The sequence below is a fragment of the Bubalus kerabau genome, chromosome 1 (assembly GCF_029407905.1).
Source record: "Bubalus kerabau isolate K-KA32 ecotype Philippines breed swamp buffalo chromosome 1, PCC_UOA_SB_1v2, whole genome shotgun sequence".
In the NCBI taxonomy this organism is placed as follows: Eukaryota; Metazoa; Chordata; class Mammalia; order Artiodactyla; family Bovidae; genus Bubalus; species Bubalus kerabau.
In genome coordinates this window covers 234,239,887-234,260,485 of record NC_073624.1, presented here as the reverse complement: position 1 = coordinate 234,260,485, position 20,599 = coordinate 234,239,887, and the positions used below count along the sequence as shown (strand labels likewise).

The window sequence follows — 20,599 nt, the reverse complement described above, 5'->3', positions numbered from 1 at the left end:
AGTAGCATCCAAGTTGACTTCAAATTTACTCCTGCTCAAAATCATTAACATCAAATTCCACCAACATAAAAATGAATACATCTCTACAGAAGACTTCAGACAAACAAAATATACTCCACTGAACATTTAATGCATTACATTCAAATACAACTTTTTTTTTTTTAAAAGGACAAAATTATAAGTATTCATTAAAAAGGTAACTATTTAAACATTATCTGAACCATATTAAGTAACTCATTTACTTTTATGAAATGTGTTGAGAACCTAGAGGTTATGCATAAGGCTTAGCATTTTTAACATTGCTGGCCTAGGAGAGAAAAGACTGTATTCTTTAAATGGTGATTCAAGAAACCTGATATATTCAATACTTGTGTTACAATAGCTGGTGTGTAGAGGTAAGACTAGCACCCATGACTGGCTGGGCCCTGGAAACAAACATGCCATGCTCCCATGCTGCTCTGGGATACAGAATACAAAATCTGACCTAGGCTGAAACAACGTGCAGGGCGTGGAGAGGACTATGGCGCGGGTTCACTGAGGACAAAAGGGAAAGCTGGGAATTTTCACTTTAAAATATGTGTTAAGTGAGGTGAAGAAGCCAGGAGCCTTCTCACAACCATTCAGTGTCAGCAACTCCCAAGATACTTATATCAAGGTGGCTGGGAGGAAATAAAAATGTCCACTGGGCCCGACTCAAGAACTAAAGTGTTGGAACAGATACAACTTTGAGGATAGGTTTATCAAACAGCTTATAAACAAGTGGCATACCAGTGCAAAAGATGCCTGACTGGTAAGGAATTTCAGCTGCCAAGGAATCTCTAAAAATGTTTATATGCCTTGTCTTGGTAAATTTATTTTACAAAGCCACCATTTCATTTCACAAGGATGATAAGGGTCATTAAATCCCAATACAAGACAAAATTTATAAATGAGATGACAGAACTATTTCAAATCCAATTTGCTGAGTAAAGGCATGTTCACCAATTATAAAATCTAGCAAGACAGAAGGATAATTACACTACCACTATTGTCAAAAGACTGTTAGACTGTAGCTGAAGTTCAAAAGGTTAAGGATTCTACAAAAAGATAACAGGAGTATTAATTATATATGAAGAGTATTTGATTAGCTAGAGAAAATGTTAGCGAGTGTGATTTTCTTCCTGTGAACAACTATTTCAGATTTAGAAAGTACCAGCTCCACTTAAATTTTGACCTACTTTATCAGTGGCACCATAACCTGGAATACTCAGAGTAATCCTATTACTTTGGCCACTAAATTGTCACCATTACACTTCTAAAGTAATTTATCCAGGATACACTAGAGTAGCCTATATCTGTTATACAGTATTGTGCAACTTACAGTTTTTTTCTGAATATTTCTTGTTTTTCCCAAGCCCTGTTTCCCAGGACTTGGATCGTTAAATATGTCTACCTTAAGGTTCCAAATACCTATGTCTATTATGAAAACATTGGGGGGGGGGGGTAAATTCATTCTCTTTAATGTGACAAGCTACATTCTAAAAATGACCCCAAACCTGCTATATAGGTACAGGTTATGAAGTGTTATCTAAAGATCTGAGGGACATTTAGGGGACAGACTCAGACCTTAGGAAGGGATTTTAAAGAATTTTAAATTCTAAAGAGAAACATTCTGGGAAGGGAAGAAGTGTTCTATAATCTAGGGCATGTTCCAGAGCCCTTGTTCTCATAGCCAAATGTATGAAAACAGTTTTCTTTAAAGGAATACAGGTCTATGAGCCAAGACAAGATTTGGCTAAATGATTGGTAGCTTCTGTTTGGCTCTGGAGGTTTCCATGGAAACAGCCTGAGAGACAGAAAAGGCAGCATTATCGTCTTTATCTGAAATGCCACCTGATAAAACTGCATATTGATTCATTCGTGCTATCCAGAACCAGATGTATGACTTCTGATAAGCCTTCACAAAGGGAGGCAGGAGTTCTATCTGGTCACACTTCAAATTTCCTGCCTTCCTCCATTTGAAACCTTAAATTAAAATTCTGATAAAACCTCCCCTGAACATTTCCCTCAGGAACCTCTAGTTCAAGTAAAGCTTCAGTAATCAGAAGCCAAATGAAGAAATTTGAAGCACACAGAGCTCCATTGCCAAGTTCTTAAAATTATATGACGCCAAGCTCACTGTAGTTGAAGAAATGACTCTGAAGAGTATTTACAATTCCATTATATCAGATCTCAGCCAGGCAACAAATACTGTCCGAAGTGTTTATTATACACAGTTGAATCAAGTGGCATCATTCATAATTTTTCTCCCTTTTTATGTCTAGATCATTTGTGTGTGTGTGTATATATATACCTATATATCTGTATCTATATATTTAATATAGTAACACACAGCACACACCATTATCTAATCTTATTTCAGGTTAGTGCTTCTCAGAAAGGCCACAAAAGCAGCCCTAGCTTAAAATTCTACATCTGATGTACACAAAAATAAAAACCTCAGCAACAATAAAATATAAACAAGACAAACAAGGTAAGGAGGCATGCAACCTTTAGCACCGTATTTAAGACGATAGAGTAAAGAGTGTTGACAGAGGTCTAAAGAGGAATTCAGCTGTGGGTTTCCCTCTGGAATGAGATCACAAACACAGAACTGTCTCATAGAGTCCAGTACTTTTAAAAGGGAAAGCCTGAGAAATTCCATTAACAGAAATGTCAAAATCCATAATTTACCAGAGACAGATGATTTGACACTGCTTCTTATTCTAAAAACAATAAAGACATTATTCTTTAGGAACAAATTTTTCACTTTGGGAGATCAGCTGAGAAATCACTGCCAGCTCAGTGAGCTAAATGATACCTCAGTAAGTTAAAAAGACTGCTATACCCTCACAAGGACCAATTTACTCATTGAAAGTAGCTTACTCATGGAAAGTAGCTTACTCATGAGCAGTTAGGTCCCTGATATCTGTATAGCAATATATTCATGGGCGATACTGGAAAGATTCAATAGAGCATATACAATTGTATGCTCTACCAGCAAGACATCCGAAAAAGACCCACACCTCTATGCACAGCATTGATGTGGGAATCCAAATCACAGAATAAAATCTCAGGTAGGTCCTTTCTGTAAAAAGGGACTCAAAGTCTAGGGAAGGGTTTATTTAGAAATGAGCTGAAGATTCTTATGGTTTAAAGGTGGCAGGTAAGAAGTCAGAGGGCTAGAAAGGACTTTACATATCATCTAGTGCAAATCCCTCATCTTACTGGCGGGAAAACTGAGGCTTCAAGAGAAGTGTCAGCTTTAAGCAATGAAAGAACTGTGACTAGAAGAGAAGTCATGTAATTTTGGGTGTGGTACTTTCCCCGTTACACTGATCTCTCAGGCCCCTTTAAATCTCAATGTGTATCTTTAATCAAGCTTGGGGAAAATGACTGAGAAAGATCAGAAAGGAAACATGCTGAATTTTTAGAAAGATTTTGGTAATAATTCATGTTCTGATAGGCTTAATATTAATGAGGGGGAATCCTACTTATTTTTTGATAAAAATGTTATTTTCTGCATGAAACATGTTCTTTTTCTGCAAGCTGTTTTTGTAGGTATGAGGGTAGCTCACAGTTGGCAGCTTTCATATGACCCATCTTTGTAGTTAGAGTTCGATTCAGTAGATCCTGTATCATCAGGTGGGCTGAAATGACTGCTGTCTTGAGAATCAGTATCAATACTTTTCGTCTCTGACTGAGGGTGGACAGAAACTTGAACTGCTATCTCCTGGCCTTGTTCACTCAGGGAACCATCATCTGAATCTCCTCCTGGTGAATTACTCCGGCCCATCTCTGGGTTAATGACAAAGATGCCATCTTGCGCATTCAAGGCAGGTCTCTCTTTAATTCTCTCTCCCATCTCATCAGGGTCATCCACTCGCACAGCCTCAAACATCTCCTCTACAAAGGCCCGGCAGTTTAGAATAAGGGGTGGCAGAGGGACGCTTCTTGCCAGTTCTTCGATATAACGAGCAAACTCCATGGTTTTAAATTGCGTGACTTTGGCAAGTTCCAGAGTCTTGGCCGAGGTGATGATGGGGATGCGTTTTGCAATCTCAAAGGCCTTCTGGAGTTTCTCTGCCCCTTCAGTTCGGAAGAATTCATTGATGGCTTTCTCAGTTTTACGAAGATGGCTGCTCATCATGCACAGCCGTGTAACATTCAAGATGAGCGTGATTGTAAAGGCAATCAGGCAAACAACCATGTAGTAGACACTCATGTCTCCCGAGGTGAAGATAACACGCAGGGTGACCGAGTAGGAGGCACGGGTTGGAGAGGTGATATGACACGTATAGAGCCCACGGTCAGCAAAGGCTACGTTGGTGATATTCAGGAAGTTATCAGAAACCAACCATTTTCCACCTGATAACCCAACAGAAATAAAAAATTACAGCATAAAGAATACTATTACTAAATATGCAAACTGCCTTATCAATATTTCACCTCTTCATGAAAGCACGTTACATCAACTCATCTATTAGGTTCTGCTATTTTGTTAAATGATGTAAGACAGGGCAGACTTTTATGTTCAGAGTCTGAATTTTAAACAGGCTGGAACTTAAAAAAGGGAATCAAGATCTTCCTGAAACTAACGATTATTGTGGCTGCCTTTTCACTGCTAGATGTAAGACACCTTTCAGGGAGACAGGTGTGTCAACATAATGCTAAGTGACTAACCTTAAAAAGAAACGTTTATATGTATGTGTGTACGTGTCTGTATCACAGTCTCTACCTACACATTCTCATAAACTAGAAGGCTATGTCTCAGAAATACTAACTGGCTTACTAATAGTTACACAGTCTCTACCTACACATTCTCATAAACTAGAAGGCTATGTCTCAGAAATACTAACTGGCTTACTAATAGCTAACAGTTACTAAGTAACTGTTCCATTACTAACTGGCTAATCTGGCATGCCTTATACATGTTAATTTGTCTTGTTAGAAAAGGTTGGTTGATGATAACATCTTGATTTTCTGGCCAGAGTAAATAAACAATGGCTATTTATAGGGTAATGAGTAATTTTTACTTCCTTTTTAACTTTCAATAATTTACTGTTTACTTATTTACTTAAGAAAAGACAAACTTATTTTTTAAAAACCCTACCAATTTAATGTATTTGTTCAATTACTAACTGGCTAATCTGGCATGCCTTATACATGTTAATTTGTCTTGTTAGAAAAGGTTGGTTGATGATAACATCTTGATTTTCTGGCCAGAGTAAATAAAGCACAAGCCAAAAGCAATGTCTCACAAGTGAGGGTAAATGAACAGCTTGGCAGAGGGAATAAAAGTTGCCCTAACATGCCTAGGCTTCTATTTTAAATTGAAAACATGCTGCCTTTCTCCCATACACGAAGTTATCTTCATTCAGGAATTTGTATACAAATGTATAGGAGTATGAAAACCAAAGCACAAGGACGAACAGCCTTGAATAACATGGCTCTGCCTGCACAGTTCTCACCTCTCTGATAAGTCCTCAGTGTGCTCTGTGCTTTAACTATACAAGCCATTCAAAGATAGGATAGTACAAAAAAAAAAAAAAAAAAAAGATAGGATAGATGGGCTAACATGGGGTGGAGGGTATGGATCCCCATGCCTACAGGTGGTGGCCCAGAGGAGGCTGGGGGACTGCTTGTTAAGCACTGCTTCAATGCCTAATCTTCCAGCTCCCTTTCATCCCTTGGATTCTACGGTTCAGGATTTAGGGGCACTTCAATTAGTAAGCACTGTGGACCGTGCCCATTCTTATCTACATCAACATTTATCTAAATTCTGTAGTTATATTTTTACTAATGTAAAAAGAGAAGGAAAACATGTAGCTATGAATATAGTCATTATTTTACAAGCTTCTGTCTATAAACCTGGAGCTATAAAAAAGATATCTTGTGAATCCACAGTATATGAACTATATACATAGACTCCATTCATCAACCACTATAACCACAATCTAAACTCTCTAGCTCACTTGCTGATAATAGCTCAAGATTTATGAACCTTATACTAGACTGACATGCTCTTTAAACTCCTCTCACTTGAGATTCATAAAATTTAATACAATTGTCCAGAGCTGCTGCTGAAAGCATCAGTGATAGATGTTAGTGGTTTTCAAAGTAAAGGCAAAATAGAAAAATAAAACTGCCATTCCACTTGGCTGGTCTCCTAAAATCGGTTTATACGACCAGTCTATAATAATCACACTGACTGAGTAACTCACATCTTAGATGTGTTTGTCAGGACCCTAGGGCCAAAAAAGATAAGAGTCTAGTTCAGTGGCTCCAAATAGGGAACCCCAAATCATGTTCAAAATACATGTTCAGGGCACCACTCTAGACATTCTGATTTAACAGATCTATATTCTTAAGAAGCTCTGTTCTTTCTAACATTCTAACTCTTCAATTCCTTGGTGGCCAGTTTCTCAGTCTATAGAAGGTTAAAATGTTTAGCATATACTTTAGAAGGAAGCACCATCTGTCTCCTTTTCTGTTTTCCAGTCCAAGATAAATAGCCAAGAGATTAGACTATCTTTCTAACAGAAAATATAAGCAGGCCTTTTCCAAAGTGTAGCTTGTGAGTATACCATTATTTAATCTTTACCCCATTGATATTTCATGGCGATTTCTTTCTAAGGTATTTTAACACAGGTAGTCTTCAAAAAAAAATCTAACAGAACACTAGTTAAAGGAAACAATATTCTGATTGTGTACACAGGTTCTTAAATAGCAAAATCAAATAAAAACCTGTCAAAAGGTAGACCTTGGTCACCTTACTACGATGCCTGTGTGATTTTTTAAGACTGAGAGACAAAAATATGTAAAGAGAAACTTTCCTATTTTCATGCAGTTAAGGTACAGAATTAAAAAGAGAAATGAGCTGGAAGGGCTTATAAAGTTCCTCCTCAATGCCCTTCTGATTCTCAGAGGGAGTTAAAACTTTTATGTACTGATCTTTATAACCATTTTCAAAAACATCCGGGATTCCTCCAACATTTTTAGTAATTCATTTCTGAGTAAAAACAAAAAAATTATTTATGACAAGTTCACTTAACCAAAATCCTTCTTGCTCTACTCATACAGGGCCAGCACACTGTACTACTCCCATTACAGTCTAGGTAAATGGTGCCCCTGGAGCTGTACAGTACAGAGTCCACACAGCTGTGTGCAGCAACCCTGATGGAGCCAACCTTGAATGAAGAAGGAAACCAGTTCGCCAAGAGGGGAGGAAACAGCTCACCATCATTATGTGAACACTTCTTAAATTTGTAACTATACTTTATTTTTTTCTTCTTCTGGTTCAGTAATTACCATTATTTCACTTTTCCTGATAGGTATAATACCCCGGGCCTTTCAAAAGTTTTAACTATTTATTGTAGTACCTCATCTTGGATATTTCTTGTTGAATATGCCATAAAACCAAGATTGAAGTAACAGGAAATGAGTAATCTTGACTAATTATGCTTTGGGATAATTACCTCTGTCTCTGTCATCCAGCTGCTGTCCTTTTGAGTTGTACCAAGAGACCTGTTCATAGTGGTCGACTGTGAGAAGACACTTGATTGAAACACTAGTTCCCTCTCTGGCTATGATGACGTCATCACCTGAGTGGGAATCCGCTGACAGTTCAAAACTTGGAAGAAATGATGCATTGGAAGAACTGTGATTTGTTCCCAGTGGGATCATTTGGTTGAAGTCTACATCTTCCAAAGCAAAAGCAGCTGGCACAATAACACTCACCACTAAAGTGGATAAACAACGAAGTGGCTTCATGGGAAAAGGGGAGAAAATCTTGTTTATATTTGGAGAACTCAATAGCTTCTATCTTATAACAAGAGCACAGTGGGTCATGGATTGCTTGGTACCGGAATTTTCCAAAAAAAAAAAAAAAAAACCAAACAGGTAGATCCAGGTATATTCTGGAGTCTTCAAGATTAAAAGATATGAGTGGAGACCAACCTGAAAGAGAGCCAGATATAAAATTTAACCAACAAAGACTCATAATGGAGTGAAAGTTTATGTTCGAGAAATAAATAGATGTGAAACTGATTAGAATAACTGACATAAATATTATGAAGTGAAACAGTGAAAATACCACCTAAAAATTTCAACAGAGTCAGCAGAAAGAACACTGAACTGGGAAATGGCAGATCTAGATTCCGGTATTAGCTTTGCTAATAACTAGCTGTAAGCCCTTGGCAAATAGCTATGCTTGTTTTCTCATGTGTCAAATGGGGACTAGATGAGACAATCTCTAAGGGCTCTTCTAGTTCTGAAATGTTGTGATTCTATTTCACTCTGACAAATTCCATGCAAGAGGGAGCCAATGAAGGCTAAAATATTTAACTTAATGATCTTTTATTCCAACCTGCACCATTACCATCTGCTGTTATATCAATAATGTAAATCAACTGCTACATAATAATTATAACCATGGAGTTCAAAATTTGAGTAATTCAAGTATACAGACATTAGATATAAATAATGCAGGGCTACCTGAAGTAGTTTTTTTTGTAATATTAGAAAATTGCACCACTATGCATAAATAAATAGTTACTGGCTTTTGAGGCTATAGAACTTTCCTCTTGGGTAAGAAGATTAAACAAAAGAATTTTCCTTTAATAATTTTTTCAATATCAAGAGATAAAACACAGTATATTTAATAAGCTTGTAAGAATACCAAATTTCTAACTCAAAGTCTATAAACTAGCTATGGGAGGAATTGACACCTTAAATGTCTAGTTAGCAGAAATACAAACTACAGAGAAAGATTGTTAGACACATTTAGAAGAAGAGTAAAATATCACAAATAAAAGCAAAATAATATCCCATTTCAAGAATCTATGTGATTATGATCAACTTCCTGGTCATCTGATTCCTCTTTTAAAATCACTGACTCTTAAAAATTTCATTTCAATTTCTATAAAATATGGGATGAAACACCTAGCTTTATTTCTTGTAAGGGCCAAACTAAAGAGTTTTGGAAATGACACTTACTTCCCTGTATACTCATACAAAAGCTGCTTGATCATGTAACACAAAAATCAACAGATCATTGTATTTTGCCATTAAACTGCTCAGAGTCTAAATTTGACAGTTAAGTTGTAAATATCATATAAATTTCATTAGTCCTTGAAAGGATGGTTAGATGATGACAATAATTTTCTCTATCTTGCAAATTTAAGGAGGGACCATTTGAAGTAAAACAAAGAACTTCAGAGTTTGCTATACATAATAGATGAACACTGTATGTTTTTATTTCTTCCCCAAATCCCATTAAAATGACACAAAGCTCTTGGGCACTGAAAGGGATTACGGAAGTGATCTGATCTAACCTCTTCACCCTGACTTGCTCTTCATATTATATAGTAAGCAGGAGAATCCTGGCCTCTATTGGGAGGGAGTTGAGAGTGGAAACAATGGAAATAAAAGCTTACAGAATGACTGAAGTAAGCCAGGCACTGTGCTCAGGCTTGATATATATAAGTTCTCAACTTCTTTTCTACAACAACTGGCAAATAAGATTTTTGTCCTTTATTCTAGACTACTGGTTCTCAATGGTGATAGGAAACGAATGTGCTGAAAAGTACTCCAAGTTTCACCCAGGACTTCCATAAGGAGATTCTGTGGCTTCATCCAAGTTGGCATTTCCCAAATTTCATTCATTTCTTCTACTGTCATGATTTGTTTAAAAACTATATCTTTTTATTATTTTTTTATGCTTTTCTTAAAATTATATTTTATGCTTTTCATAAATTATTATTTATGCTTTTCTTAAACTCATTGTCTTTCACAAAGTCTGGATAAAAGTAACTGTACACTAGGCACAATGCAAACAAAGCCATGTTATTAACTTGCAGAGAAACTTCTGTTGAAGGCTCTGAGCTGCAGGCCTGCTCTCTTTGTAGAGAAAACAAAACAAACCTCCCACAACTCATTTATTCTAATAGCACCTCACTTCTTATCCTGCCATTCCTTTCCTACCCACTGCTTCCTACCACTAAGTCTATAACCTGCTATCTTAGACTAGGGGTATACATTTTCACCTATTCAACAGTGTCTACTGAGTACCTACTATGTGCCAACCTACTGTACCACAGACACTGTCTCTGCCTTCATGGAACTCAGTCAGGTGGAGGACATGGCCATTAAATATATTCAAAATACACTAAATGCTACCCAAAGGAAAGTACAGGATGCTATAGGGAGCTAACCATGTCGCAGAAAGCTTCCCTGAGAAAGTAAGGTGTGTGACAGGACCTGGGGGATAAATGGGAATGGAGAATGTTGGGGAGAGCCATCGAGGTAAAGGGACACGTGGCAGAGAAAAAGCAGATCAGTCATTGGTTAGCGAGGTAGTCAGGAAAAAGAGCTACAAGCAGTCATAATGAGAGACGTGGCCAGAGAGTCATGGGTCTCATTCCTGATCCTGAAGAGGAGCAGTTTGGCCCGAGATAAAAACTGGAGATAAGACTTTGGGAACTGGAGTGGGAGGCTGAAGTGAGTGAAGGAAACTCACTATAATTAAGAATTGTCCAAGGTGAAGCAGTCAAAGAACTGAGAGGCTCAAAAGTGAGGTAGATCACCTGTGGGGGTGCTACTGTCACCCCAGGATCAAGGAAGAAGACACCAGGAATGGAAGAAATGGACTCACTCTCTCTGCTCTGAGATGTAGGCATTTCAGGGGAACGAACAGCCTCCACGTGAGGGGGGCTGTGGGGCAAGTGTCCTGGCAGTGTTACCGCAGTGTGGAATTCCTTCTTCACGCAGCTTCCCCAAGCCTCCTCGCAAGGCCTGCTGCTTCTTCCCATCCAGCTCAGGAGTTCACCTGGACGCAAGACGGCTATTCCCTGAGCCCTGTGGCCCTCACCAGTACACGACTCACCTGGCTCTGTACTTCCAGGCAGTCTACTCCATCTCACCTATGAGCCTCTTAAGCACAAGGACTGTATTTTTTAACACTATGTGTCATAACTAGCACATACTCAATAAATACTTAATGATGAATAGTTTAAATTTGATCAAGTATGTGATGGATCTTTGTAAACTGACAAATGTTATACAACAGGGATCATAATTATTTAGACTTACGTGCATTTACTAGCACTTGTGATTCTTTTCTGAGACAAAAAGAGCTACTGCTAGTAACCTCAAAAGATCTTAAAGGCATAATGCCTAAATGTATTCCTTGAACCGACCACTAACCCTCAATGTCTTCACTTACCATCGTGTCCCAGGAAATAATGGTGGGAATAAAAGATAACCAAGACCAGTTTCCAAACCAGGTTGAACATCTCAATCTCCTAGAGAACTTGTTAAAAATAAAGATTACTGGGTCCCACCCCAGACCAGTGAATAAAAATCTCTGGGTTTGGACCTTGTAATTATGGTTTTTAATTAGCTCTCTGGGTGATTCTGAGGCAGAGGGCTCATGGACTAGCAACCCCTAATATACTTCCTCATTTCCTCTGTAACAGCCCTACCTAATGGTGCTCGACTATCTGAACACTTTAAGCACAAAAGAGCTATCACTCAGATTCCACTCTGGATTAAGTTCACCCTAGAAACTCATACTTGCAGGCCTCTGATAGGCAGAGTGGCAGAGAACTTCAGTGAACACTCTCTAACCAGGTTTCCTAGGCTCGACTCTAATCAGCCTTGCAACTTCTGTTAATGACTTAATCTCTCTATGCCTCAGTTCCCTCATCTTTAAATGAGGGAAAATAATAGCATCTACTTTCACAAGACTATTGCAAGGTCTGAAAAAGACAGTATGTGAAAAACAGAGTCTGGTAACAGTAATCACTGATAACTCTAGTTATTATTATTGTTGACATCACTTCGAGTACTAAAATCAACACTTTACAGCAAAACCATTATTTAAGATATATAAAACACTTTTACTTGGAATACCATGAAACCACTTAAAAATTTTGGAGGGGGAAGGGGTAACATCATAAGGTAATTTCAGTCTTTAATTTTAAATTTCACACTCCTCTCTCAGTGCAAATATTTCACAAAAATATGGATCAAAAAGGCATTGTAAACAGACCTTGGAGACCAACACGACGTTACATTGTTTTCACCGCATCCTAAGTTTGTGCCAGAGAGCCTTTGTTGTTCCTTTTTTGGAGCTCTGCCTTCTTGGATCCAGGAGGAAGTCAACTCACTAAGAAGAATGTTCCCTTGGAATGTGGACTGAGACACTGTGGGTTAGGGACATTTGAGGAAGAGAAGGATTACAGGGAGCTGAGGCAACCGCGTTAAAGGACAACAGGGATGCAGAAGGGAAAAAGAGCAGCCAGGAGATGGGGTCTAGGGAGGCGGGTGGTGGTGGTGGAAAGAGTTACAGAGGGGAAGAGAAAGAGGCTCACACATGGTGCTCTGGCTCTTGACAGAGTTCTACTTCCTGGCTCCAATAAGGCTTTTTTTTTTTTTTAAAGAAATAAACATCTTTATCTAATTTCATTCGAAATTAAAACCACAAAAATGAAAACTGAATGTGCAAACAATGAAAGAAATGGAGAACTGGTCAGGTGGGAGAAAGAAGATTAAGTTCAGCAAAACCTGGAAGACAGGAAAAGAAAGGGCTAACTATATATAAGACAGGGAGAAGTACTGAACAGAAGTGTAATTGTGCTCTGAGCACAAAAGAGAAAGGGAGACTTCATAAATTTTAGGAATGCAATTCAGTTTTAAGTTTGGGACTTTGTATATCATGCCTGCTATTCTCAATGGGGCAGCTGACATATGGAGGAAGGGTAAGAAGAGTTCAAAAAGGAAAATCAAAGTGCCACTTCCTGTAAACAGTTAAAAAGAGCTATGCTATGCTTGTGGGTGAAGTTACTTAGTAGAATGTTTTATTACCTGTCTTCTGCATGAATAGGAATAACAGAAGAGTGTGATATTTAAATTTAATCTAACTCCTTTTTCATCTTTCAGGTACATAAAATGTTAGCTTCTCTAGGATCATGAATAATCAGAAATATAGATGATTTTAACCTACAGAACCATTCTGGATATTGGCTGTATCATTAAAAAGGAAAAAGAAAAGTGCCTAAGTTATCATCCCTAACAGACTGCCTTGTTGCTGTGCCTGCCAACTTCTGAGAGAAGAAATATTTCCATTCTGTTCCAATTCTCAACAGAGAATAAGGAAGCAACGTGGCTAATTTCCATTCTCGTGGCTCAATATTAAGTTGGCTGAAGAAATGGCTGTTTGCAGAAATAGTTCTGGGATAATTCAAAGGAAGGAAAAACACTGAAGCCCAGATGGTACTGGGTTTTGCTCCAAGAATACTGGGATCGTAATGGTTCATTCTCCATAATTAAATGCATTCGAGCTGTATTTACAACTCATCCACTATTCTCTGCCTGCACTGTTACACTTGAAAAATGGAGAAGTTCCCTTACACAAGGCACACAAATGGTCAGTGACATTCTGAATTGGCAAAGGGGAGAAAAAGGAAATGAAGAGCAGACTATTAGCACTCCTCTATCCTTTCAGAGAACAAACAAAAAGCTGTTCTGCTTACACGCAAGCCTTACTATAGCAATCTGTAACATACAAAGGTTAGTAATACACAAACAGAAATCACCATTTTGAGGGCCATTTTCCAAAAAGTTTCTAACTTAACATAGCCCTTATGCTCCCAATAGAATCTTGGAGCCACTGCATACCTCATCATTGGCGCTTAGGCACTCAAACGTCAGCATATTTTCTGGCACACTGAGGAATACCCTCTTCTGTATTTGCTGAAGCTGTGCTTCAAACCCAAGGTTATTTGTTTTGCCCCTGACTATGATCATTTTTGCCATAAGCATCTGCTGAAGCTACACAAAGACACTGATTTCCTTGCTCATTTTTTTCCCCTCTGTGGTCTGACCCTACCCCCAAGTATCTCAAATTTCAGGATAACTAAAAAAAAGCTCTTTATTCTCACCCTCAGATCTACCTGTCTAGCATATATATAACTTGAATGATAGCCACACAATACAAATCTTCCAGTTTTGCAAGATCAAAGTTACAGTATCATCATGGCTGTGTGGTTAGGAGTGTGGATTAGGATTAAGAGTGCTTGATCCTATCCTTGTGTGAAGCTATGGGATCAAGAGGCCTTAGTATATACATCTATTGAATAAGGTTATTAACAGTAACCACCTCATAAGGTAGTTGTGAACATTAGATGAACTAATGTACATTTTAAATTCATGCCATTATTATTCACCTTCTCCTTCTTCCTTCTAGATGTTTTTCAATTAAGTCCTGCTGTCCCTGCCCTAGGTCACCTGGGTCCTTTTACCTTACCTGGGTACCACACTATCCTCTTAATTCTTAAATGGGTCTCCTTAATTCCCACCATATCCCTCTGATGTCCCAAATATTGCTCCCCTCAGAACTGGTCCTCAACACAAATCCAAAAGAGTCAAGGCAATTTTAAAATCCTCTACCCATGAAATAAGCTTCACATTTTATGGTATCCATAATTCTTCAGGAATGGATTCAGGTGGTAGAACAGAAGCACGAAGTTGCAGCCCAGCTGTGCCTGCATGTACACTAATTCCTTGCTAAAGGAATGAATGGATTAGAAGTCAAATTTGGTCTTTAGTTACACCTGTCACTAATCAGTTATGATCTCTAGGGGTCTTAGTTTTCTTACAAACTGATTATCATTCCTATTTTCCTTTAAATCCTATAATTTCCCCAGCTTCCCTATCATGGCTCAAAGCTTTAACTATACTTATTTCACTCTCTATTATCTCCAAATAACTTTCCACTTAAAATTTTTGGTTCTAATTGTCCCTTCTGCTTGAAACTTCCTGCCCTCCCCATCTTCCTGTGGAATTTGGACCTTCTCTACAATATCCAATGTGTTTTTGATCTTATTCAAGAAGCCTTCCTACCTAAGCTCTCACTCTTCCTTCTGGATTTCAGATGAATTCTTTTGCTGTCAGTCCCCTAGCACATTCACAGCACTCAACTGTAAGACTTCTCAGTTTCCTTCTTTTATGAGTTATCTGTATGTCCAAAAGACTGTAAGCTTACCAAAGACAGAGTCTAAAACCCCCTTGGTAGGGCAGTGGAATCAACATTCTGAATTCAGACACCCATTAATGTGGCAGTCAGAAAGGGACCTGCTATAAACGTCTTACTGACTTTTTAGTCTCAATCTCTGGAAATTGTTAATGGAGAGATATGAAATATGGAAATATGGAAACATAGTTTTTCTCTCTTTTTTTTGGTGGGCCGAACACTCTAGAGTTCATTTGATCTATAACTCGTTTTCTCAAAATGCAATTCTTAGATCACTTAAATTAATCTGGGGTGCTTATTAAAGATGCAGATTTCTTGGTCCCACTCAAACTTAGCCCATATATCTTTTAATTTTTCATAACCATATTGTTATTCAGCAATTTGCAAAATGTGTTGCAGGGGTCCCTGGGGGACCCTGAGACGTCTTCAAAATGATTTTCGTAACAATACTAGAACATTATTTGCCCTCTCACTCTCATTCTCACACAATAGGTGCTGTTTTCCAGAGGCTACATAATGAATGATATCACAAGAGAATGAATGCAAAGGAGGTATGACAATCTAGCTGTTGTCCATTAAGTCAGATATTAAAGAAACTTGTAAAAATGCAAAACAATGCCATTTCTCTCAAAAATTTTTTTGCCGGCAAACTATTCTTCATAGACATGCCTTTTATGTTAACATTTAATGAATTTAATTATTTTAAATAAATAACTCTTTGGAAAATTGTTTTGACATCTAAAATGGCATAATAATAGATATAAGCCACACAAACAAAACCTCTTCAATATTCTCTAAAAGTTTTAGAAGTCTCAAGAGATTCTAAGATCAAAAAATTGGAACAATTTTCACTACAATTATCATCAACACTATTTAAAAGATAAGATTAAGACACAGTTAAGCGGCAATGGCACCCCACTCCAGTACTCTTGCCTGGAAAAATCCCATGGACAGAGGAGCCTGGAAGGCTGCAGTCCATGGGGTCGCTGAGGGTCGGACAGGACTGAGGGACTTCACTTTCACTTTTCACTTTTATGCATTGGAGAAGGAAATGGCAGCCCACTCCAGTGTTCTTGCCTGGAGAATCCCAGGCAGGGACGGGGGAGCCTGGTGGGCTGCCGTCTATGGGGTCGCACAGAGTCGGACACGACTGAAGCGACAGCAGCAGCAGCAGCAGCAGCAAGCGGTTTACCAAATTTCTATTCTTAAACTCCGAATTCTATACACTTTCCATTACAACAGAAGATCAGAAGAAAACACCTATTTTATACTTGTAGTGTTTTTAGTTTGGGGGGAATACACATTTTTAACATGCTTCCAGGTGATACTGATGCCCCTAAATTTAGAGGATCACCATTGAAGCAAATCAAGTATCTGAAGGCTTTTAGGAAGTGACAGTTATTATGTCTAGATATTAAAATAACTCTGAAAACATGAAATTGAGTTAGAAGTCTCGGGTTCTTAAAAGGTCAGGTGCCTTCACCTCTCTGGGACTTTTTTCACATCTGTACATCTGTACAATGAGGGTGTCTGTGTAACTTTTTTCTGGCTATCAGTTTGGTTTCACGCATTCTCATTGCCCAAGAGCAAATGAAGAGGTACATCTTTTTGATGAGGGGTCAGGGGTAATCCAAAGTCATAAATCACAGCATGTTACTCTTCAGCACAGAAGCCTTCAAATGCCTTTCCACTGCTTTTCAAATAAAAGTCAAAATTCTTATCTTGGCTCACAAACCCTACAAAATTCGGCCAGTTTAAGTTCCTGGTCTCATCTTCCTCTTTTCGGTCCACTCACAGTGGCCCTTTGCCTTTTCCTTAACCCGGCTCAGTTTGTTCCCATGATAAGGCCTTTGCAGTTGCTATTCCTTTTGCTCCTAATACTCATTAGCAGCTCTTCATAAGATTTACCCCTCGCTTCGTTCCATCACTTTGTTCTGCTTAATTTTCTTTAAAGCACGCACTACTATCTTAGATAACCGTGTTTGCTTGTAAACTTGTTTATGGTCGGTTTCCTCCACTAGGCTGTCAACTACTTGAGCACAAAGCCACAGTCTCTCGTAAACCAGGGCGTCCCAAAAGCCCAGAGAAGTGTCTGGCAGGTAGGTGGAGCTCAGTAAATATAGGATGGCCGAAAGCCTGCAGCAGCCCAGGCCAGGCTTGCAAAACGGCCACGGATACTCCAGCTTCTTTTACCTTGTACCCTAACCCACGGGCTCAAACCCACGTCTCGGGTGCCCCACTAAACTCTCCACACCCCCTACAGCGACCCCGATCTAGCCCTCACTCACCAGACGCCTGCCGAGCTCCTTCCGGCCGGAGCTGCTGCTTGACCCGGAAGTTCTCTCGGTTAAGCGAGGCCGTCTCCACCCTGAAAGAGGACTTCCGGGGCAGTAGTAGCAGCTTGTTGGAGAAGGCAGTGGCGGCGGTGAGGGAGGAGGCGGCCTGGGTGAGGGAGGAGGCGGCCTGGGTGAGGGGCTTTCCCGGAGCAGGCGGGCCGGGTGTGGGGTCCCGGGGTCGCCGAGGAACGGGGGGAAGCAACCTGGGGCTGGGCGGCTGGCCCCTCGCGGTGGACGCTGATGCTGCGGAAGTCCTTTGGTTATTGAAACGCTAAGCCCGTGTGAGGAATTCTCGTCGTTGTCAGCGTCGGAGAACTTAGGAGCCCAGGTTTACGCCAGAACTCCCGTTGGGCACCCGGTCTTGTAATTGGGAAGAAGGGAGAGCAGATTTTGTCCGTCTCGAGACAAGTGGTTATTTTAGTAAAGATAGTAATGCTCCAGGCAACCACTTCGTACTAACAGCTGCTGTTAACCGGTGAGCGATATGTGCCAGGCTCTGTTCCGAGCCCCTCAAGTCCACTGGGTCGTTTTGTCTTTCTAGGAACTCTGGCATGTAGGTTTTACAGATGTGGAACCAGAGACTCAGATAGGTGACTAATCCCACAGTCACTCAGGTACAAAGTTGGAAGAGTGTCAGCCTAACTCCAGAGCCCATTATATTACTATGTACTATATATAACATCTAATGTGTGTGTTAAGTACATATCACTGTGTTTTGTAGCTTGGCGAGAGCACACGGATAGCAAAAAGATGGTAAAAGAAAAAGTAAATATGTGTATTCAGCTACAGGAAACATTGATGGAACTTTGTGCAAGAACTGTGTAGCTCTGGGAGTTCTCTGGTGGTCCAGTGATTAAGACTCTGCACCTTCACTGCCTCGGACTGGGGACCAGGGCAACTAAGATCCTACAAACCACGCTGTGTGGCCTAAATAAATAATTTAATTAAAACAACAACAAAATAGCAACTCTGTAGCCTTTCCTGTTAGGCCCCTGTAAGTAGGCAGAAATTGTCTTAAATTAATTCCCAGTCTCCAAAACTTGTTATACAGTTAAGTTTAGTTCAGTCCCTCAGTCATGTCTGACTCTTTGCAACCCCATGGACTGCAGCATGCCAGACCTCCCTGTCCATCATCAGCTCCCGGAGTTTACTGAAACTCATGTCCATTGAGTTGGTGATGCCATCCAACCGTTTCATCCTCTGTGCCCCATTCTCCTCTCGCCTTCAATCTTTCCCAGAATCAGGGTCTTTTCAAATGAGTCAGCACTTCGCATCAGGTGGCCAAAGTATTGGAGTTTCAGCTTCAACATCAGTCCTTCCAATGAATATTCAGACTGATTTCCTTGATGTTTTAGAAGTGTATAATGTATCATATAATGTATGGTATATCATATACTCTATGGGCTAGGATCTATGATGTTATATAAATCTATCTTTCTAGCTTTATGCCTCCCCATCATTCTCCTTCTCATAACAACTACTTCCGGTATCTGTCTGCATTCCACACTTTAATATCTCAGACCTTTGAGCTTTCCTTTGTGTTGTTTCCACACCTTTGAGTTCTCTCATTGGCGTCTTGATCTGTCAAAATCCTAAGTGCCCTTGTGCTGGCTTTGGCAGCTAATATACTAAAATTGGAACCACCCAGAGAAGATTATCAGGGGCCCTGCTCAAGAATGACTCCCAAATTTGTGAAGCCTTCCAAATTTTTTGGCTATGCTCCAGTGTCTTGTAGTTTATAGTCCATGGAAACTTGAATAGAATTTGCATTCTACTATTATGTGAAAATTGTATAAATCTTAATTATGTTGGTTTGATTCACAATGCTTTTCAGGTAGTAGACCTGTTTCTCTCTATATTCATTCTATTAATGGATATTCATTTTTCTAATTCATTCTATTAGTGGGTATTCATTCTATTAATATCCTTCTATTTCTCTGTATATTCATTCTATTAATTTTTGAGAGTTTTATATTGAAACTCTGACTAAAAATCTTAGTTTATCTATTTAAAAAAATAATTGTAATATATAGTGTATCCATATGTAACCTTGTTCAGTTTTTCCAAGTCTCCTGTAAATGTGTTATCATGCTTTTGTAATAAAAAAAAAAAAACTAAAAAAGACCAAAATCCTAAGTGCCCTTTAAGGCAGATGTTACAAGTTCAGATGCCTACAGAGGTTACTCAGGTAACATAAATGAGTCAAGTGGAGTTGGTTGGAGATTATGGGGATCTAGAGAGCACTACCCTGTCTAAAAGATCCCAGCAAATATTTGGCATGAGCTAGTTATTACCACAGAGAAGGCAATGGCACCCTACTCCAGTACTCTTGCCTGGAAAATGCCATGGGCAGAGGAGCCTGGTAGACTGCAGTCCATGGGGTGGCTAAGAGTCGGACAGGACTGAGCAACTTCACTTTCACTTTTCACTTTCATGCATTGGAGAAGGAAATGGCAACCCACTCCAGTGTTCTTGCCTGGAGAATCCCAGGGACCGGGGAGCCTGGTGGGTCTATGGGGTCGCACAGAGTCGGACACGACTGAAGTGACTTAGCAGCTGCAGCAGCAGTTATTACCAAGTTGAATGTGGGCCCAGTGTTGTCAGATCTTTCGGTTTTACAAAGGAAGTTGGAGATTTCTATTTGTATATGAAGTCTGATTTTTAAATGTTAAACCAATTAGTATAAAAAAGCATTAAACACTCTGCAGGCCAAACAAAAACCTCTGTAGGCTTGATTTGGAACTCAGAATTCCAGTTTGTGATCACTGTTCTGTGCTATTTAAAGTTTTCAAAGGTATTTAAAGTTGAATGTTATTTCCTGATCCTCGCATACTTTTCCTTGCTGCCTGTCCTTTAAATTTTTTTGTGTACCTCAATTATAGTGCTATTTACAGGCTGCCTTAGTTGTTATTATGTCTCTCATTTTTAGTATGTTAGAAATGTTTTGATGGCATCGATGGATTGGATCTAATTATGTGGTTAGATTGTGTATGTGTGAGTTAGTCTCCTCTGACTCTTTGCAACCTCATGAACTGCCCCTGTGTCCATGGAATTCTCCAGCAAGAATACTGGAGTGGGTTGCCATTCCCTTCTCCAGGGGATCTTCCCAGTCCAGGGATTGAACCTGGGTCTCCTGCATTGCAGGTGGACTCTTTACCATCTGAGCCACTAGGAAAGCCCGTGGTTAGTATATATAGGTACAAGATATGTG

General features: G+C 39.3%; 2 protein-coding genes and 1 non-coding gene across 7 annotated transcripts in view; 2 read left to right on the top strand and 1 right to left on the bottom strand.

Moving 5' to 3' along the window:
• Positions 1-3,457: 3,457 nt before the first annotated feature.
• On the bottom strand, positions 3,458-17,467 carry MFAP3 (microfibril associated protein 3). Of its 3 annotated transcripts, XM_055559600.1 has the most exons (4): positions 17,341-17,357; positions 12,071-12,224; positions 7,497-7,977; positions 3,458-4,386 (listed from the first exon to the last, which is right to left on the bottom strand). In XM_055559600.1, the coding sequence occupies exons 3-4, from the start codon at positions 7,789-7,791 to the stop codon at positions 3,593-3,595; spliced, it is 1,089 nt and encodes a 362-aa protein (XP_055415575.1). In that variant the 5' UTR covers positions 7,792-7,977; positions 12,071-12,224; positions 17,341-17,357; the 3' UTR covers positions 3,458-3,592. The 3 variants fall into 3 exon arrangements, with proteins under 3 accessions (XP_055415575.1, XP_055415581.1, XP_055415588.1); XM_055559606.1 differs by lacking the exon at positions 12,071-12,224 and having other exon boundaries at positions 17,341-17,467; XM_055559613.1 differs by lacking the exons at positions 12,071-12,224; positions 17,341-17,357 and adding an exon at positions 9,016-9,149.
• Positions 17,364-20,599, top strand: part of FAM114A2 (family with sequence similarity 114 member A2) — a 35,421-nt gene continuing 32,185 nt past the window's right edge. Inside the window, exon 1 of one of the 3 annotated variants that reach the window (XM_055559574.1) lies at positions 17,364-17,498. The gene's annotated coding sequence lies outside the window, so the exon portion shown is untranslated. Of the gene's footprint in view, positions 17,520-20,599 lie in introns of all 3 variants that reach the window. The other 2 variants (XM_055559588.1, XM_055559580.1) reach the window with 2 other exon arrangements.
• LOC129642517 (U6 spliceosomal RNA) lies at positions 18,997-19,099 on the top strand. Its single transcript, XR_008709786.1, has one exon. It is a non-coding gene; the product is annotated as a U6 spliceosomal RNA (small nuclear RNA).